Genomic DNA, 18,805 nt, shown 5'->3' on the forward strand with positions numbered 1-18,805 from the left:
TCCTTACTTTTCTTTCTTCCCATATTTTTTCCGACAGGATTATAATATGAACACATTTATAATGTGAAGCTTTACTGACAAAAGAGTACTAATATATATTTACATAGTTTCCTATATAAAGCATTCTTTGTTTTTAAATTAGGCATAATTCTCTTCGTTTTCAGGGTCATTAGGTATCTTATTATTGTCTTTTTTTTTTTTTTTTACAATCATCAGCTGCCTCCTTCTGCTTTCAGCTGATGAATGCTAATCAGAAAATATCTAGGAGGAATCATTATATAGAATTACTTGTAACAGCCCAAACTGTATAACTTTATTACATGATACATCACAGGCATTTAATTTTTTATTTATACATTAGATATGTTTATTCTTTTATATATATATTTATTATACTTTTATTCTTTTATATTTATCAATATTTCATTATTAAAACATCCAGTCAATTCAAACTACTCCTCAATAGAACTTAAACAGAAAAGCAAGAAAGGACCATTAGCCATCAATGGCAAATAGGATAAATAGTAGGCAATGCCTATCAAAGAGAACTATACAAGCAATACAGTATTAAAGAAAGTAAACAAATAGAGGCCAGTCAGGGTAGCTCACACCTGTAATCCCAGGACTTTGGAAGGCCAAGGCAGGCAGATCAACTTGAGGTCAGGAGTTCAAGACCAACCTGGCCAATATGGTGAAGCCCTGTCTCTACTAAAAATACAAAAAATTAGCCAGGCATGGTGGTGCACACCTGTAATCCCAGCTACTCAAGAGGCTGAGGCATGAAAATTGCTTACAGTGAGCAGAGATCGCACCACTGTGCACTCCAGCCTGAGGAACAGAGTGAGACTGTCTCAAAAAAAAAAAAAAGTAAACAAATAGAGACTAAAGTAAACCTGTTGTCCTTTACTAAATTTAAAAACGTACCAAAAGGCTTACGCATTCAGAATTTACCTATTGCCTCAACTACTTCTCCTACCTGGTAACTTTTCTCCATCTTCACTATCATTACCCTAGCCAACCAGCATCATCTTGTGCTTAGACACCTGTAGTGGTTTCCAATGTGGCCTTCTTGAGTTGTTTGTAGTCTCTCTTCAATCCATCATTCACAAGAGACAAAATATTTTTTTCCACAATGCAAACCAGATCATGTTGCTTCTGTTTTAAAATACTTCACTGGTTTTACATTGCCCTTATGATAAGATCCTAATAGGTGCTATAAAAACTGGTCTCCAGCTGGGCACGGTGGCTCACGCTTGTAATCCCAGCACTTTGGGAGGCCAAGGCGGGCGGATCACAAGGTCAGGAGATCGAGGCCATCCTGGCTAACATGGTGAAACCCCGTCTCTACTAAAAAATACAAAAAAAATTAGCCGGGCATGGTGGCGGGCGCCTGTAGTCCCAGCTACTCGGGCGGCTGAGGCAGGAGAATGGCGTGAACCCGGGAGGCAGAGCTTGCAGTAAGCCGAGATTGCGCCACTGCACTCCAGCCTGGGTGACAGAGTGACACTCCGTCTCAAAAAAAAAAAAAAAAAAACTGGTCTCCATGCATCCATCCAGTCTCATTTCTCCTCTATGTTGTTTAGGATTAGCTAAACTACCTCTACCTCCCCACCAACTCATATCCCTCACCCACCAGTCACAAATATACTTGCTATGTTCCCTACGGCCTCAGGATATTAATAACTGCTGCTTACTAGGCCATCACACTTCTTTTTATTTAATTCAGATGCAATCTTTAGGTCTCAGTTTTAATACCACTTCCTCTGGGGAATCTTCCTTGAGTTCTCACAGGGAACCAGACCAGATTCTACACATATTATAGTTTATAATTATTTACTTCATTCACCTTTGTCTTCTTGACTAGATTACAAGTCCCATGAGGAGAGCAACATCTGCTTTGTTTGCCATTGCATCTCAAGGGCCTACACTGTGGTGCTAGACACAGAATAGGTGTCAAACAAATAAGTGTTTAACATAATTTTAATATAAAGCACATAAAATAGCTAAAAGAGTCTATCAAAGGACTGAAAAACAGTAACATCCAGTCTACGTGAAGCTCAGAATACACAAACTTCACAAGAAAAAGCTAGAAAATGTATTTCCCAATTGTGGGAGGGGGGAATTAACCTCCTAATATACTCAAATAAAGGTTAGTATTAGTTATCTGTAAATCTCCCTAAACTAAATTAAATATGAGTATTTCACTAGTGCTTTGAAAAGCCCTATCTAGCAATTGACAATGATTATTTAATTACTTATCATCTAAAAAATACCAAATGCTGCAAAATACAGTATCAATGCACTTTAAATGTACTATCAAATGTAGTATTAAAGCAACTTGGTCTAAGTGCCAAGAATCAAATAAACCCTCTGAAGTGATACATATCACAATCTACTGATTTAGTGACCTCTCAAGAGCAGAAAACAATTTCATGTTGTCAATTTCATTTCATTATGAGACAAATTATTAGCAACTAAGAAAATTTAAGAAAAGTTAATTTAGTGGCACTACAAAAGAAAACTTCCTCAACCTGATAAAGACACTTTATGGGAAAACCTACATCTAGCATAATATTTAATGGTGAAATATTTAATGGTGAAATATTAAATGCTTTCTTCCCAAGATTGGGAAAAAGGGAAGGATATCTGCTCTTACACATCTATACACATTGTACTAGAGGTCCCAGCCAGTTTAACAGCCAAGAAAAAAAAAGCCATACAAAAAAAGGAAGATATAATTGTGCACATAAGAAATACTAAAATGTCTTCCCAAGAGCCCACTAGAATTAATGAATAAATTTTGTCGGAACACAGGTCAATATATAAAAATCATTGCATTTCGATATACTTGTAAGAAACAGCAGGAAACAAAATTTAAAAACAATAAATCATTGAAAATTGCCTTGAAAAACAGAAAGCAGGTGAAAATGTATAAAACCTCTACTCTGAAAACTATAAAATGACATTTGAGAAAAATTAAAAAGCCATATATATATATATATATATATATATATATAAACACACACACACACACACACACACACACACACACTTTTTTTTTTTTTTTTTTTGACTGAGTCTTGCTGTGTCTCCCAGGCTGGAGTACAGTGGCGTGATCTCGGCTCACTGCAAGCTCGGCCTCCTGGGTTCAAGTGATTCTCCCGCCTCAGCCTCCCAAGTAGCTGGGATTACAGGTGCCCACCACCATGTGCGGCTAATTTTTGTATTTTTAGTAGAGATGGGGTTTCACTATGTTGACCAGGCTGGTCTCGAACTCCTGAACTCAAGTGATCACCTGCCTCAGCCTCCCAAAGTGCTGGGATTACAGGCGTGAGCCACTGCGCCCAGCCTACTATCTTTACGCAATGGAAGAATCAATATTGTTAAGAACGTCAATTTTTCTCAAATTGATCTTTAGATTCACTGCTATTGCAATTCAAATCCAAGCAGCTTTTTGTAGAACTGACGAGCTACTAATTCTAAAACTTGTATGTAAACACAAAGGATCTAGGAGAGCTAAAACAATCTTGGGAAAGAGAAAAAAAAAAAACAAAGCTGAAAGACTGGCACAACCTGATTTCAAGACATACTATAAAGCCTTAAGAGTTAAGATGTAGCTCGTTAGTTGATGCAGTTTCTTCCTAGCCTTGACGGTCTTTATAATTTGGCATGTTTTTGCAGTGGCTGGTACTGGTTGTTCCTTTCCATGTTTAGTGCTTCCTTCAGGAGCTCTTTTAGGGCAGGCAGGCCTGGTGGTGACAAAATCTCTCAGCATTTGCTTGTCTGTAAAGAATTTTATTTCTCGTTCACTTATGAAGCTTAGTTTTGCTGGATATGAAATTCTGGGTTGAAAATTCTTTTCTTTAAGAATGTTGAATATCAGCCCCCACTCTCTTCTGGCTTGTAGAGTTTCTGCCGAGAGATCAGCTGTTGGTCTGATGGGCTTCCCTTTGTGGATAACCCGACCTTTCTCTCTGGCTGCCCTTAACATTTTTTCCTTCATTTCAACTTTGGTGAATCTGACAATTATGTGTCTTGGAGTTGCTCTTCTCGAGTAGTATCTTTGTGGCATTCTCTGTATTTCCTGAATTTGAATGTTGGCCTGCCTTGCTAGATTGGGGAAGTTCTCCTGGATAATATCCTGCACAGTGTTTCCCAACTTGGTTCCATTCTCCCATCACTTTCAGGTACACCAATCAGACGTAGATTTGGTCTTTTCACATAGTCCCAAATTTCTTGGAGGCTTTGTTCATTTCTTTTTATTCTTTTTTCTCTAAATTTCTCTTCATGCTTCATTTCATTCATTTCGTCTTCCATCGCTGATACCCTTTCTTCCAGTTGATCGCATCAGTTACTGAGGCTTGTGCATTCGTCATGTAGTTCTCGTGCCGTGGTTTTCAGCTCCATCAGGTCCTTTAAGGACTTCTCTGCTTTGGTTATTCTAGTTATCCATTCGTCTAATTTTTTTTCAAAGTTTTTAACTTCTTTGCCATTGGTTCGAACTTCCTCCTTTAGCTCAGAGTAGTTTGATCTTCTGAAGCCTTCCTCTCCCAACTCATCAAAGTCATTCTCCATCCAGCTTTGTTCCATTGCTGGTGAGGAGCTGCGTTCCTCTGGAGGAGGAGAGGTGCTCTGATTTTTAGAGTTTCTGGTTTTTCTGCTCTGTTTCTTCCCCATCTTTGTGGTTTTATCTACCTTTGGTCTTTGATGATGGTGACGTACAGATGGGTTGTTGGTGTGGATGTCCTTTCTGTTTGTTAGTTTTCCTTCTAACAGTCAGGACCCTCAGCTGCAGGTCTGTTGGAGTTTACTGGAGGTCCACTCCAGACTCTGTTTGCCTGGGTATCAGCAGCGGTGGCTGCAGAACAGCGGATATTGGTGAACCGCAAATGCTGCTGCCTGATCGTTCCTCTGGAAGTTTTGTCTCAGAGAAGTACCCGGCCGTGTGAGGTGTCAGTCCGCCCCCACTTGGGGGTGCCTCCCAGTTAGGCTACTCATGGGTCAGGGACCCACTTGAGGAGGCAGTCTGCCCGTTCTCAGATCTCAAGCATAGGCATGGGCAAGGACTTCATGTCTAAAACACCAAAAGCAATGGCAACAAAAGCCAAAATTGACAAATGGGATCTCATTAAACTAAAGAGCTTCTGCACAGCAAAAGAAACTACCATCAGAGTGAACAGGCAACCTACAGACTGGGAGAAAATTTTTGCAACCTACTCATCTGACAAAGGGCTAATATCCAGAATCTACAATGAACTCAAACAAATTTACAAGAAAAAAACAAACAACCCCATCAAAAAGTGGGCAAAGGATATGAACAGACACTTCCCAAAAGAAGACATTTATGCAGCCAACAGACACATGAAAAACTGCTTATCATCACTGGCCATCAGAGAAATGCAAATCAAAACCACAATGAGATACCATCTCACACCAGTTAGAATGGCCATCATTAAAAAGTCAGGAAACAACAGGTGCTGGAGAGGATGTGGAGAAATAGGAACACTTTTACACTGTTGGTGGGACTGTAAACTAGTTCAACCATTGTGGAAGTCAGTGTGACGACTCCTCAGGGATCTAGAACTAGAAATACCATTTGACCCAGCCATCCCATTACTGGGTATATACCCAAAGGATTATAAATCATGCTGCTATAAAGACACATGCACACGTATGTTTATTGCGGCACTATTCACAATAGCAAAGACTTGGAACCAACCCAAATGTCCAACAACGATAGACTGGATTAAGAAAATGTGCCACATATACACCATGGAATACTATGCAGCCATAAAAAATGATGAGTTCATGTGCTTTGTAGGGCCATGGATGAATCTGGAAACCATCATTCTCAGCAAACTATCGCAAGGACAAAAAACCAAACACTGCATGTTCTGACTCATAGGTGGGAATTGAACAATGAGAACACATGGACACAGGAAGGGGAACATCACACACTGGGGACGGTTGGGGGTTGGGGGGAGGGGGGAGGGATAGCATTAGTAGATATACCTAATGCTAAATGACAAGTTAATGGGTGCAGCACACCAACATGGCACATGTATACATATGTAAGTAACCTGCACGTTGTGCACATGTACCCTAAAACTTAAAGTATAATAATAAAAAAAGAGTTAAGATCTTGCATAAAGGATATACAAAATGATCAGTGAGAAGAAGAAAGTCTAAAAATAAACCCATACTTACATGGTCAACTGAATTTCAATTAGAAATTCTAAAACAAATCAAGGAAAAAGGAAAATTTTCTCAGTAAATGGTACTAGAAAAATTTGAATAATCTTCTGGGGAAAAATTAACTTAGACCATGTCCTCACAATATATAGAAAAATTTAAATGATATGGATCATAGATCTAAACAAAAAAAATTGAAACTGCAAATATATAGCTTCTAAAGAAAAACATTCCAGAAGAAGAATGTCTTCATAACTTAAGGATAGACAAAGATGAACAGGTGCAGCGGCTCACACTTACAATCCCGACACTTTGGGAGGCCTAACCAGGAGTATCACTTGAGCCCAGGAGTTCAAGACAGGCCTGGGCAACATAGCAAGACCTTGTTCATATCAAAAACAAAATTTAGCTGGGTGTGGTGGTGCACACCTGTAGTCTCAGCTACCTGCAAGCTGAGGCAGGAGGACTGCTTCAGCCCAGAGTTCTAAGCTACAGTGAGCTATGATCATGCCAACACACTCCAGCCTAGGTGACAGAGTAAGACTGTGTCTCTTAAAAAATAGACAAAGACTTATTAGGATACTGGAAGCAATAACTATAAAAAAGTTTAATAAAATATACTTAAAATAAATGCTCTGCTTAGCAAAAGACATCATTAAGAAAATCAGCAAGCCAAAGACAGTATTAGCAAAACATATGTCTAACAAAGGACTTGCATCCAAAATATATAACTGACTCCTACAATTTGTTAATATGAATACAAATAATCCAATTAAAATGGTGAAAAAACTGGAAGACACTTCACAAAAGAAGATAAACAAATAACCATTAAGAAAATGAAAAAGTGCTCAGCATCCACAGTCATCAGGAAAAGGCAAAATAGATGAGATACCAATATACACCCACAATGAGATACCAATATATGCCCACTAGAATGGCTAAAACTAAAAGACTGACAGAACAATGTTGGTAGGGATATAGAACAACTGAAACCATACACTGCTGGTAGTAGTGTAAAATGGCTCAACTTTCAAAACTTTGACAAACAGTTTGAAATTTTCTTATGACATTAAAAGAAAATCTACCCTATCTCTCCCATCAATTCCTTCCAATAGAAAGGAAAACATATTGTCCACAAAAGACTTGCATAAAAATGTTCATAGCAGTATGTATAAAAATGAAATAGCCAAAACCAGAAACAGCCCACACACATCCATCAACAGGGGAATGAATAAACAAACCATGATATTTCCATACAATGAATATAGCAATGAAAAGGAACAACACTATAGACACACATAACATGGATGAATCTTAAAACTGAAGGAAAGAAGCCATACATTGAAGAATATACATTGCATGATTTTATATGAAGTTCTGAAAAGGGAAAAACTAATTTTTGCTGAAAGAAATCAGAACCCTAGTTGCCCCAGGCAGGGTGTGTGTGTGTATGTGTGTACACATGTGCTCATGTGCACACATGTATCAGTCAAGACTGGCAAGAGGTATGAGGGAACTTTCAAGGAAGAGGGAAACATTCTGTATCTTGATACGTGTGGTTACACACATGCATGCATGCCAAAGCTCATTAAAATGTAACATTTAAGACCTGTGTAAGTTATAGCTGAAGAGACTGAAAAGGCTGTGATGGCATTTGCATGTAATCAAGTGTTCGACTTCTGTGTAAAGCCACGAAATGAGAGACCTAAATTATTTGAGTGAATTTTGAAGCATTGCCAGGAAATTATATAGTATAATGATATTTAAAAAGAAACATACCAGAATCCTTTGTAGCAATGTGCCATAAAGAATGAGAGCTACTAAAATGTCTAAAAGAACAGATACTGGTGGATGGAGTAAGTATATCCAGCCTGCGCATACTTTCACACTCAATCAGTATATCTGACTCATGGCTCAGTGTTTGTACTCAAGACACAACAGCCCAGCTGCAAGTGAGACACTGAGAAAAGACATACTAAATGCCAGTTATACAACACTTAGAGGCTGCCCTAGCTAGCTGAGATCTAAGACGATGGGCCAAGTAAGCAAAACCTTTGAGAGGTTCCATTATGTTTCATCAATCATAAAGAAAAATGGAGAAAAAAATACTAATTTACGTGTATATTTACCACCTTCTTAGTGGGAGAAAGTCTCAAACACAAAATATGTGTTTAAAACAAAATTAACAGGTCAAAATAGTATGCAGAGCAATAAAATAAAACCATACACAGTATGATCTTTCTTCTCATATTTTCCCCTAGGTATGTTATTACCTTTAATAAATGTTTATTAAGTTTGAAGACAAGGAGATACTATGACTTAGAGGAAAGAATGTAGGCTTGACCCCTAGAGTCAGACAGATTTGGGTTGGCAAGATGGCTGCACCACTCATTAACTATGAGGCCTTGGGTATATCTTTCTCTCCATGTATCTCAGCTTCTATCTTTAAAATGGAGATAATAATACTTACCTTTAAAAGTTGATTATGAAAATTAAAACATAAAGCATGTAAAGCATACAGTGGCTATCCATTCAAAGCTCACCGATAGTAAGATACGCCTATTATTTTACCATCAGTAAGATTTTTGTTTAATCATTTTTCCTTCAGAAACTACATCCACAGGTAACATGCTGAGTTTTGGAAATTAATAATAACACTTTCTCTTTTCTATTGAATTGCCAACTCCCTCATCATTCCTTTTTTAAAATACATTAAAGAAAAGAAATATCAGCCAGGCACGGTGGCTCACGTCTGCAATCCTAGCACTTTGAGAGGCCGAGGAGAGCGGATCACGAGGTCAAGAGATGGAGACCATCCTGGCCAACACGGTGAAACCCCGTCTCTACTGAAAATACAAAAATTAGCTGGGCACGGGGGTGCACGCCTGTAGTCCCAGCTACTCGGGAGTCTGAGGCAGGAGAATTGCTTGAACCCAGGACGCAGAGGTTGCAGTCAGCTGAGATAACGCCATTGCACTCCAGCTTGGTGACAGTGAGAGACTCCTTCTCAAAACGTAAAAAAGAAAGAAAAGAAAAGAAATATCATTGTCTGAACCTGACCATGCTTTTTAGGAAAATCCTGTGATTAGCAATAAAGTAACATGAAAATTACCAAGGCTTAGTCTACGAAAACCTAAGGTATGTGGATCTTACATTTCCCAGATAAATGAGGGGCTTTTTAAAATTGATTTTTAATATTATGTTTTATGCTAGTGGATTGGATAAAGAAAATGTGGTACACAGACAACATGGGATACTACACAGCCATAAAAAATGAAATCATATCTTTTGCAGGAGAATGGATGCAACCAGAGGCTATTATCCTAAGCAAATTAATGCAAGAATAGAAAACCAAAAACCCATGTTCTCACTTGTAAATAGGAACTAAACATTGGGTACTCATGGACATAAAGATAGCAACAGTAGATGCTGGGAACTAATAGAGTTGGGAGGGAGAGAGGAAAGTAAGGCTTAAAAAACTATGGGTACTATGCTCACTATCTGGGTGAAGGGATCAACCATACCCCAAACCTCAGCATCATGCAATATTCTGATGTGACAAACCTGCATGTGTATCCCTGAATCTAAAATAAAAGTTGAAACTATTTCTTTAAAAAAGAAAAAAAAAATGATCCCAAGTTTAAAAAAAATTGTTTTACTCTATTACATTAGGCATCTAAATTCTTATAAGATGTATTACCTATTCCTCTGTCTTCTTAAACCAAGAATTCTGACATTATTTAATATTTGGTAGCCTAGGATCATCACTATTAACATCAATTCGAATATTGTCTTCTGATACAATCATACCTTTGTAGCTGCTGGATTTGTTTGATTTCCATAAGAATTAGGTACCTTAAAAATAATACATAGCTCTCTATATTTTATGAATCTATGTGCATAGCAAACATAGCAGTAGCCCCTCCTTCCTGTTCTAATTTGCTGTCCATATTTTCTAGAGGCTTCCGTATCAGAAACTAAGCTTATAAGAATTTTTTTCTCAAAGAGCAAATAAAGGTAACTGCTCTATGAGTAAAGTGCCATAGCTCAGGCTTAAGCTGTCAGTTATTTCTAGATAAGTGAGGAGGTAATTGTTTTAGTATGGCAACAGGTATGAAAATACACTTTAAAATAACACAGGAGAAAAGGAAATTTCAATGTTTCTTACATCTCCCATGGCTTACAGCTATCCATCAATCAAGATCTTTTCCTGCTTTATAAACTAACAAATCTGGAAATTAAATTTTTTATATCATTTCATTTTTATATCAATGAAATCCCATAAAAATTAGAATTATCTCATAGAAAAGGTTCAGAACAGCTATATCCCTTCAACTTTTGTACAGTAAAAACAGAGAGAGAAAAGTTGAACCTTAAGACATTTCCTACAAAAGTCTGTTAAAATTGTATGAAAACAGAAGAGCACAGACCTATTTTAAATAATGGGTTCACATTATAGGAAAGAAATGTTGGTTCACATTCATTTTTAATTAAAAGAAAATTTTCTCTTATAAAAGAAAATTGCTATTTTTTAGGATATCTTATTGTTATGGCAACTGAAGTGCTAAAAATAATAAAGAAATATCAAAGTTGTTATAGCAACTAGAATTTTAAAAAGCCATGAAGTATAGAATGATCAAACCTTGGCTTGAAACGCAACATCTATGACTCAGTTTTCAAAAGAAAACTTGAAATACTCATGCTCTTGTCTTTATGAGTTGTCTCTGCAATCCAAGTTAAAAAACAAAAAACAAAACCTTAATCATAAGAGTTTAATTATTTTTTATATCACTTATATCTTTCATCGTTCTACACATATTCAACAATGTGACTTTAGACAACCCTACATATTACTGACTTCCAAGAACAGTGAGAAATGTTGAGCACTCAATAAATGTCTGTTAAACTGAACTCTAAACTATTAGGTTTGTGTGAAATTTGGATTTTTCTGCTCTTCTAACTTGCTTTCATATCTCCAATCTTGAATGCTCTGCCCTAGAATACACTAAAAATGGAAAAGATTTACTTAATGCCAACATATTGTGCCCAGATTCGTGCAATTAGAGTTCAATTAAATTAAAATGTTAATGAAGGTCTATTGCATGCTAGGTATTGTTTGAGGTCTGGAACCCTATTCTCACAGAAAAAACAAAATCATGAAGGTGCTATAAGAAGTGGTAAGGCCTTTGAAAAAAAAATTTTTTTTTTTTTTTTTTTCAGACAGAGTCTGGCTCTATCATCTAGGCTGGAGTGCAGTGGTGCGATCTTGCCTCCTCCGGGCTCAAGCAATCCTCCCACCTGGGCCTCTGGGACTACAGGCATGTACCACCACACCCGGCTAATTTTTGTAATTTCTGTAGAGATGGAGTTTCAACATGTTGCCCAGGCTGGTCTCATCCTGAGCTCAAGCAATCTGCCCGCCTCAGCCTCCCAAAGTGCTGGAATTACAAGGGTAAGCCACTGCACGCAGCCCTGTGAAGGATTTAAGCTAAGAAGTAACACAAATTAATTCATTTGCCCCAGAGATGTCTTATTGGGAAATACAATTTTAAATTTACATGCTTTGTATCAAAAAATCAAGAAGCATCTTTAGTTTCATATGTTCCTTGCTAATAACTAGTGACCAAAATTCAGTAACAAATGTAGTAATATATGTTGCTAACATGGCACATTTCCCCAGCATTTATAGACTAACTTGGCTGGAAATGGCCGGAAACAGACCCCTATGTAAGTCTCTCCATACCTTTCAGCTTTATTTATACCCTCTATCTGTCTCCTTTGTTTCCCCCTAAATCCATTGGTTTATCTTTTTTTTTCTTTTTTTTTTTTTTGAGATGGAGTCTTGCTCTTGTCACCCAGGCTGGAGTGCAATGGCACAATCTCGGCTCACTGCAACCCCCACCTCCCAGGTTGAGGCAATTCTCCGGCCTCAGCCTCCCGAGTAGCTGGGATTACAGGTGCCCACCACCATGTCTGGCTAATTTTTGCATTCTTAGTAGAGACGGGGTTTCACCATGTTGCCAGGCTGGTCTCGAACTCCTGACCTCGTGATCCGCCCGCCTCAGCCTCCAAAAGTGCTGGAATTACAGGCATCAGCCACCGTGCCCGGCCCTCCATTGGTTTATCTTATGAGCTAGTAAAGAAGACTTGAGAAGCTGGGCTTGGTGGGAAAGAGTGCCATGGATTTTTCCTAGACCTAGAAAGGGGCTTGTTGGTTAGGGAAAGCCTGTTATATATATTATAGATCCTCACAACTCTGTAGAAATATAATGCCTTCAAAAAACACAAATGCCCTTCCTTTAACTATCTTATCCAGTGAAGAATATGACTAGTGATGACCACTATTATTTTAAAGCTAGCCTAATATAATTATATTGCCTTTCATTAAAAGAAATATTACTATCCTTTAGATTAATGATTTACAATACCCTGCTTTATTCTACTCCATGCTTACCAGCATCATACAATAAAATCTTAATTGTCCTAGTTTTTAAAAAAGGAATTGCAAGCACTGAAAAAGCACCAGAAAAAGAACCTAATTTAATTTTACATAGCTGTAATAGTGCTTTTTAAAAGAAAGCTCAAAAAAAAAATCTGTGTTGTAGCTCTCAGTATCACATTCATACTGTCAGCAGTAATTTATTTTCTGGAAGACAACCTAATTTATAACATTAGATTAATATGGCAAATATACATTTTTATTGATTTTATAGTTTGCTTCTAATAGATTATAGTCATGAGAGTTAAGAGTATAGTTTGCATTTAATTGTATATCTCCATATATTTAGATAACACTGGATAAAATAAACACACCCAACACTGGTAAAAAGAGGGTCTTTAAGGACTTTTTTTTCCCAATGAAATGGTTTGGCATATTATTCAAAATTGAAAACCCTGACACAAATAGTAGGATTTTTAAAAAATATCTCTTAATAATGATTAAGTACTCTGGCAATGCAAGTGAAAGTGAAGGCAAAGCTAAAGAACACTATTTAAATAAGTTGATAATAAACTAACTTAATTTTTGAGTTTACAGTGCCCACTGAGCTTTGGAAAATCTCCAACTACAAATCATTATGAAGAGATAAAGGGTTAGAGAGAATAAAGTTAATAATAAGATTCTCATTTAAACATACATTTGCTCTGTACAAGAAAGCACTAAAGAAATGTCTTAACTGTTATGCCCTCCTCTACACTTCTCCCATACCTCATTTCCATCCAATACACTGCATTGTCAGCTCCTAAACCTAGACAATTGTCTCACTTATCTCTGTATCACTCAGGTAGCCTAACGCATAGCGCTTCAATCACAGGTACTCAGTGCATGTTTGTTGAAAGGATAATGTTTCTGTTGACTCAGCATTTCTGTCCCAAAGATCTTACAATATGTTGTAACAGACATTACTAACTTTATAAAAATGATGTATGGCTTACTCAAGATTATACTGTATTAAATATATGATGAAAGATGAAATGCCAGCAGAAAGAAATGGTATGAAAACCTTCTAACTCTCAGACCAGGGATGTATTCACTAGAAGATCAATAAGACCCTACAGCAGGGACCTGAAATAATTTACTAAGCAATTCCATTGACTAACCAACAAAGGTCTGAGTGTGCTTGATCATCTTCTTCACTAGGCAATGGAGCTCCTCTGATAAAATATTTCATTGCTGTTATCCTCAGTGGCAAGTACAGTGCCTGGCACACAGTAGAAGGTAATACTATTTGCTAAATAAATCAGGTGGACTGATTAGAGTCCCTTTCCTCTTGAACATCAACATAAAATATTATTTTATATAGTAGGTCTCTTATCTAGAATAAACACCAGGATTCTTTTAAAATATCAGAAATTGGGGTGGCTTAAAACCACCCAGAATATAAAGCTGTTTAAAAGAAAGCTAAAAATATAAAACTTTCTCATCATTCTATCTAGAGGAATAAGAAAAATGAGAAATCAAAGGAATTGACCTACATATGCCAGTACAACTTCCTTTTTCATCAGGCAGTTTCAAAGCTAAGTGGCTAAAGTGATTAGGTAGCGTAGGGAACAACTCAGAACACTGAACCTTTGACAGAAATCCCTTTTTAAGAGACAGAAATTGGGAAAGGAATGAATAAATATATTAGGCTGTTTCTAAGACATGCTTAAGAGAGAAATGAATGTTGCTAAACTGGCAGAAGCCCGGTAAGAAATATCTCTATTGAGAAAGAGTCAAAATCAAAAAAAGAAAATTTGATTAAAAACTGAATTAGAAGATCGAAGTTGGGATCAGCAATCATCTTGGGTAATTTTTGGCCCACTAAGCAGCACAATGCAATGTTAATAAACTACAGACTTTAGAAATAAAATCAATGTTCACACACACACACACACACACACACACACACACGCGCGGAGGTTTATGTTAAACACAACTTTCATAGAAGTTTATATTACAGAGGTTAAATGTTACTGTTAATCTAACACTAACATCTCCACCATGCCAGCTTCAAACCAGCAATGCTCTAGATTTTTTCAGTGATGACCATAACACAGGCTAAAGCTTTGATAAGTGTGGCTCTGCAACATGGACCCATATTACATATTGTTATGATTAACTGATCTTCCCATTCACTTTCTGTTGTGTATCTCTACTTTCAGATGCTGAAATAACTAAGTACATATGCAGCATAAAATAGAAAAATGACTCATAGCAACACTTATTAAAATAGTAAAGGTTTTTTTTGAATAAATATAATTTTTTCAGAGAAAAATATGACTGGTTAAAAGTACATTCTCATAGGATCTAAATGTACTAATAAGATGGTAAATTGGGTACTTAAAAATCAGAACACTAACACCAAGTAACTTATAGTCAACATTTACTCTAGGAAAAAAGTGCTCATAAAATGTTATTCACTATCCAATATTCTGATGTTGCTTATAAGATAAATCGACTTCTAGTTCTTTTCTTCTTTCATTATATATAAAGTATTTCCAGTCTGTGCTTTTTGAATAATATCAAGATCTTGGGGTCTCAACTCCCCAATATTTTATCAGTTTTCATAGGGCAAAGACATATATTAAGATATATTTGTAATATAAAAGTTTTGGAAAATTTTAGGAAACCATTTATCTAATATCTATATTATGTTTTTCTACTTGTAGACTTGATAGCCTTAATAGTTTAAATGCTTACATATGCAAGTATTATCGGGCTACCAAAAGACAGCTTCAGAAATGTGAGAGAATCTAGTTATAGTAATGGGTTGAAATTACATTTTCCTTAATAACTACTTTTATAAATGTACCGCCCAAGCTGAATGTCATTATGGGACTATTTATAATTTAAATCTTTCTGTCAAGATAATTTTATGTCCTGACATGGCACTGAGTAGGCTGGAAACAGCTGTATGCCCTGAAGGGAAACAAAATTATTGGTGGTGTTCAAGTGTAAAGGTATTAAATAGGCAGTATTTCCTACAGAACTTTATGAGAACAATGATGATTGATTGTAACATAGCAAAATTGTATCACTCAAGTAATTACAACGATATTCAACAAATAACTTTTCTTCCCTCTAAACAGAAGAAACTTATTTATAAATATTATTGCGGCACTACTCACAATAGCAAAGACTTGGAACCAACCCAAATGTCCAACAACGATAGACTGGATTAAGAAAACGTGGCACATATAAACCATGGAATACTATGCAGCCATAAAAAATGATGAGTTCATGTCCTTTGTAGGGACATAGATGAAACTGGAAAACATCATTCTCAGTAAACTATCACAAGGACAAAAATCCAAACACTGCATGTTCTCACTCATAGGTGGGAATTGAACAATGAGAACGCATGGACACAGGAAGGGGAACATCACACTCCAGGGACTGTTGTGGGGTGGGGGGAGGGGGGAGGGATAGCATTAGGAGATACACCTAATGCTATGACCAGTTAATGGGTGCAGCACACCAACATGGCACATGGATACATATGTAACAAACCTGCACATTGTGCACATGTACCCTAAAACTTAAAGTACAATAATAAATAAAAAAAAATCCTTTGAACTTGCTAATAAACTAGATGTATGGCAGTTACAACTAACATTTGTTTATATGCGTACGAAATGGGTGTTTAAAAAGTTTTGGAAATTTTCAGAAGAACCATCTACCCAATATCCCTGGAATGTCTTTATATCTGTAAATTTTAACTTCACATAAAAAATGGTTTTAACCAACATAAACAGAGTTAAAAGAAACTTCAATTATTAAGAAATACAGGCATACACTGTATTAATGGAAAATATGTCTAAACCTCATCATTAATAAAAGATAACAGACAAGACAGTGAGACTAAGGTGTTTCTGTTTTGTTTTACTTATCCAGTTTTATAAAACTCTGTTAGTATAAAGACCATTAAGTTATGTCTAATTTGTTCCTCACATTTTGGGGGATTTCATGAGAATCTAAGTTTGTGATGAATTCTAAATTCACTTGTTGCAAATATTCTTCATATCTTAGCCAAACACTACTGGAAATAACAGAAGAAAGTTCTAGTCCACTTATTCCCTGGATGACAGGGAGAAACTCACGACTTCTCCCAGTCCTAAATGCCTATCTGTCTCATTTTTTAAAATGACACGCTTACCACCTGAAGCATGCAATAGCAAGATTAGATGTCTTTGTTTAAGTTCTTGAGAGCTCTGAAATGTTTACATTCAAAAAGGTGCCTGTTAAGATGTGCAGATATTATAAATGTGGGCTGAGACACAAAGACTGTACACATAATAGTTACAGAAAACTACTGGTAAAGAATAACATTCTATACTATCTGTTGGTTATACAGGTCAAATCCAGTTACAGCAAATGCTACAACAAATTCCAATGAAAAATCTCGGCATGACCAAAAGATTCCCAGTGCTGTAGTTTATGATATACGCATCTCAAATAGTATTTTGTATATAATAATGTTCTATACCAACCAAAACCAGCAACAAAATAAAATGTAAAAAATCCTATTACTTGCTTGTTCTGATCAATAATGACAGTTTAACCCATTCTGTTCTAAATGCTTAATGATAATCCTATTGTTGGCTTATTTTAATTCCACAAAAAATTTGGATCCAATTGTATATTACAATTTTATAATAGTAATAATGCCAATAAAGTGTTATCATGTGTACAAATAAAATATAAATTGTGTCATGAATGATGTGACATACAAGTCAATAAAATGTGCTAAATTCAGCTTCAATTTTTCTCTAGAAAAAAAGAATAAATGTATTAACGACTAAAATTTATTCCTGTTTTTCATAGTAGCAATAAGACAATTCAGAAAGTGTGTGATTTCCAGGTGATTACTACATTGCATGTGGTTAAAATTACTCAGCACCTTCTTCTAGCACCTTTTCAATTTCTATAAAGAAAACAAAAAGCCAACTGCTGCCCAACTTTGTTTTAAAACATGGTTATTGTTAGAGGTCCTAATTAAAGTTTGAAATATATATGACGAAAATGTTCCTAAAAGCCAATGCAATGTATATTTTTATCATATTATCAAAAAGCATTTAATAACTACAGAAAAACAGAAATGACTTACATTTGAGGAAAGAAATAAAAGTCTGCATTTCACTAATTTTGAACATCACACTGAGAACAGAAAAGTAGCAAGACTTAAAGCTATTAGCCAATATCTCTACTTAACCTAAAGGCACAAAGTCTGAAAATAAGGCACATAAAGGTTGGTATTGTCATACCACAGTACATCTTATTTTAGGTCAACACGACTGAAGACAGGAATTTTATAACTCTTCTTTGGTAGTGGGTCGGAAAAAAAGAAGATATATCCTATATGCTAGGTAGGCCATAAAAACCATAGACACATATTTTCCTTCATCATTCAGTAAACTTCTTTCTTGAAAGTCTACTGTATGCTATGCTTTCTTTGTGATCTCCTTTGGTCTTGGTCAACTTCTTGGCCTTTGTACCACTCTTATAAACTGTGGTAATTTTTCCTTTAGAAACCAGGGGGCTAACTTGTCAGATCATTTGCCTCTGGCCTACATATCCCAAAATATTTTTTTTCTCTGTTTCTAAAAACAGAGAAAGTTTGCTTCCAAACAGATGTCATACATAAATCAAAAGTAAAATGAACATTAAATCTATCTTCTGTACTTAAATTACCTACAGAAGTTGTTGTTCCAAAATTAGATTTGAGGGTTTGGCAAAAGATAGAATATAGCTTTTACAGAATAGCATTCCCTATAAGAAAGGGAGGAAAGAAGGAAGGGAGAAAGCGAGCTAGGTAGGAGCAAACAAAGAAATCTTCAAAAGACCTCCAAAAGAGTTTAGAGAAAATTGGTTAAATATAAATATTTATGTGTTTTCATCCCAAGGCATATTACTAAGCATGTAAATAGCCCTTTTGGCCCAGAAGTCTTTCAAATTTTTTTTATCAGTTGACTCATAATTCAAAATACAGGTATATGGCATTTTGGAAATATTACGCAGTTCATTTTGAGATTAGAGAAAAAGCAGTTTTATTCATAGTACATTTTCCAGAACAAAATAAAGAAGCAAAAGTCCAAAGGACATCAGATGTTGCCAAAAGATATTTTTTACATT

At 36.1% G+C, this 18,805-nt stretch overlaps 1 protein-coding gene across 5 annotated transcripts in view; it reads right to left on the reverse strand.

Annotated features, from left to right (window-relative positions):
* LOC116473207 (rab GTPase-activating protein 1-like) overlaps positions 1 to 18,805 on the reverse strand; it is a 435,590-nt gene that overhangs the window by 227,798 nt on the left and 188,987 nt on the right. The window contains exon 11 of one of the 5 annotated variants that reach the window (XM_058443071.1): positions 10,641 to 10,916. The exons of the other annotated variants lie outside the window; for them this stretch is intronic. Within the exon in view, the coding sequence (XP_058299054.1) occupies positions 10,890 to 10,916 (27 nt within the window). The 3' untranslated portion in view covers positions 10,641 to 10,889. Of the gene's footprint in view, positions 1 to 10,640; positions 10,917 to 18,805 lie in introns of those variants that run through there. 5 annotated transcript variants of the gene reach the window in all.

Source organism: Hylobates moloch, unplaced genomic scaffold, assembly GCF_009828535.3.
Source record: "Hylobates moloch isolate HMO894 unplaced genomic scaffold, HMol_V3 SCAFFOLD_8, whole genome shotgun sequence".
Lineage (NCBI taxonomy): Eukaryota > Metazoa > Chordata > Mammalia > Primates > Hylobatidae > Hylobates > Hylobates moloch.